This window comes from Aotus nancymaae, unplaced genomic scaffold (genome assembly GCF_030222135.1).
Source record: "Aotus nancymaae isolate 86718 unplaced genomic scaffold, 86718_ANA_hifiasm-v0.15.2.pri h1tg000456l, whole genome shotgun sequence".
Lineage (NCBI taxonomy): Eukaryota > Metazoa > Chordata > Mammalia > Primates > Aotidae > Aotus > Aotus nancymaae.
In genome coordinates this window covers 1-2805 of record NW_026988871.1, presented here as the reverse complement: position 1 = coordinate 2805, position 2805 = coordinate 1, and the positions used below count along the sequence as shown (strand labels likewise).

The 2805-nt window shown below is 56.9% G+C and overlaps 1 protein-coding gene across 1 annotated transcript; it reads right to left on the bottom strand.

The window, feature by feature from the left end:
* Positions 1–367: 367 nt before the first annotated feature.
* LOC135273209 (protein FAM90A5-like) lies at positions 368–2481 on the bottom strand. Its single transcript, XM_064372112.1, has 3 exons — positions 2282–2481; positions 1848–1956; positions 368–1331 (listed from the first exon to the last, which is right to left on the bottom strand). Exons 1-3 carry the CDS (start codon positions 2422–2424, stop codon positions 378–380), a joined length of 1206 nt encoding a protein of 401 aa, XP_064228182.1. The 5' UTR covers positions 2425–2481; the 3' UTR covers positions 368–377.
* Positions 2482–2805: the final 324 nt, after the last annotated feature.

Sequence of the window (2805 nt, the reverse complement as noted above, 5' to 3'; positions counted from 1 at the left end):
TTCAGTCATGTAGAGAGCAGACACAGAGTAATTCCACAGTTTCCGGTTGACATGAGAGTGGAAGACTGACTCGTGCAGGACACCCAGTCTCTTACACAAGGAATCCTTGGCACAGAAGCTTTTCAGGGTGGGTTTCAGGAGACCCATTCCAAATATAATTTCCCTCACCAGAGTTCAAGTAGGCAGAGTCTCTCTCTGCAGCTGGTCCTGGCCTGATCTGGGCTCCAGCATGCACAGGAGCGCCTCAGAAGCTGGGGAGCTTCTGAGTCACCACACAAAGCCTGCTCCCCGCTCTGGGCTCCTCAGTCCCACAGTCCCCTCCGAGTCACGGGAGCTGGAGGCCAGGGATCCCCTGCCAACTGCAGTCTCGCTCCAGGTCAGTCCAGCTCCTCCTCTGAGGAAGAGGAAACCTGAAGGTCCTCATAGAGGACACTGGGTGGGACACAAACACAGGGCCCCACAGACTTCTCTGTGACATGAGGGCTCTGAGTCGGGACGGCTCCCGGCTCCTCCAGAGAGTGGAATGAGGGAGCCGTCAGGAACCTGGAGCTCCACCCTCCGTCTTCCAGTCTCCTGAAGAGCATTCTGAGAGGCTGGTCTCCATCCTGGCTGGCCGCAGGGTGATGGGACATGGTGCAGGCCTGGGCAGTCGGCAGGCAAGGTCTGCTTTGCAGAGGCTGCAGGTCGATGCCGAGCACCTGGGCGGGTGTCTTCCGGCTCATCTGGGGTGACCTACTTGGTCCAAGTTCAGTTAGAGCTGGCAGAGGTTGTAGAGTCTCCAGGGCCCCCAGCTCCCCTCCCTGGATGCTGTCTTCGGGGATCTGGACGGGACCGACTCTGGCTTTCTTGGGGAAACTCAGGCAAGCCTGAATCGGAGCCTGGGCCGGCCTCTTGGCTCCTGGCCTGAAGCTGAGATTGGAGCCTAGGCCCAAGCTGTGTGTGGCGGCTGGTGGGCAGGGCTGTGAGGTCACAGCAGGACGTTTGTCTTGTGCCTGGGGGTCGATGACATGGTTCAGGCCGTGGGTGCTGGAGACAGCCTGGGGAACTTCACGGCAGCCACCCTCAGGGTGGCTGTTTGTGGGCTTCACCAAGAGGAGAGGCTGCGGGCCATGGCGCCGGAATGCAGGCTGAGGGATGTGGGCCACGGCCCCTGTCTGTGGTTCCGTGGGTCCACGACTTGAGGAGGAGCTCACACTGGCTTTTCTGAGGGGAGACAATGAAGCCCAGGTGGAGCCCCTGTCAGCTCTTTTGGGAGCTGAGCCGTCAGTGAGAGCAGCGTCCACGACTGGCCTCCTCTTGGTGGTGTGGACCGGCATTGGCCTGCTTGCCACCTGAAAGAAAGGAAACCACACACGTTAGATGTTCCTGCACATCCAGCCCACAGAAAACCCAGCACAGCCAAACACGAGGTGCTCACACCCTGACATTCTTCATACAGTCTTGACAGGCAGTCATTGGAAGCAGGGACTGATCCTCAAGTGAGTGCTGATCAGGACGAGACATGTGAAAAGCAAGCTCTGGAACTAGGTGTAGTGATCTACAAAATATCATTGCTGAAGTGATTGTGTCTTGGGGATTAACTGGAGTGACCTAATGTCCTCCTGCCGCTAGGAAAGTGTTGTTGGCAGGCTTGCAATAGTCGGACAGAGAGAAAGCACCAGGAAATATGGCGTCCTTAAACGCCTTCACCTGGAATCAAATAGACCTGAAAGGGTCGTTGAGACCCCGAGGCTGAGAAGGCAAGGAGGAGGGGTTTCCGGATTCCCTCCCACAGACAGGGGCCTGAAAGGAAGTCCCCCAGGGTAACCTACAGCAGATAAAGAGGAGGGGCCCAGGGCGACACTCACCCTCAGATAGTCACAGGATTCCGTCGATTCTTTTCGATTTGGCAGCTGCTTGGCTTGAGGTTTCCCGGAAATTATCTGGAGGAGAGCCTTCCTCTGCTGGTCTTGTGGCCTGCAGAACAGACAAAGTTCAGGTGATGGCCCCTAGTTTTCCCCAGGGGACAGGGAGAACCCCATCTGGGGCCCAGTCCCCTTCCCTCATGTGCCAAGCTTCCCATCCTCCAGGCGGCCCTCTAGGTTTCCCAACTAAGGATGTTCCTTTGCATTCCATTTCTTTTTCCCCTGTCCTGGGCAACCTCCAGGAAACACCCCTGCCTCTCCCGTCCCTGAGTTGGTCTCCCAGGGTGAAGGGAGCTCCTGGGTGTGGCACCCTGGAGGACACCCAGCTCTTAGGTGGCAGTACCCAAAGAGCGGTGAAAACCCCTCCCACTGCTCACCTTGGTCTCTCTTCATTCTCTCCCTTCTCCTTGCTCCAGGGCCCCGAGTTCCCCTCAACCCGGGGCTTCCACGGTTTCAGATTTTCCTTCCCTTCCTTTTTGACAGAGGTCTGGGGGACCAGGGCTCCGTTCCAGCGCTTCATGGGGCACCTTGTACTTCTGGCCGTGTGGCCAAAGGCCCCGCAGTCTTTACACTTGACCTGTGGGTAGAAAGGAAGTGCTGTCAGTGCACGAGCATTTGAGGCAGAAATCAAATATCAAAAATGAGACAGATTGGGAATTCAGAGCTCAGTAGGGATTCCAGGGAGGGGACGGTGGCATGGGGGCCGTTAAGTGCTGGGAGAGCTCAGATACGGTGTTCCTTCCCGGAGTCCATGTTACAGAGAAACTCTTAACGGGAACACGCAAGGTTCTAAGGGTATGAGCATAAACCCAGTGTCAACAACACAGCCAAAACTGGCTACGTGGGATTCTAGGCAGGAAGGGAGTCTGCTCTCAAGGGTCTCTCAAGGGACCTGTGTGGC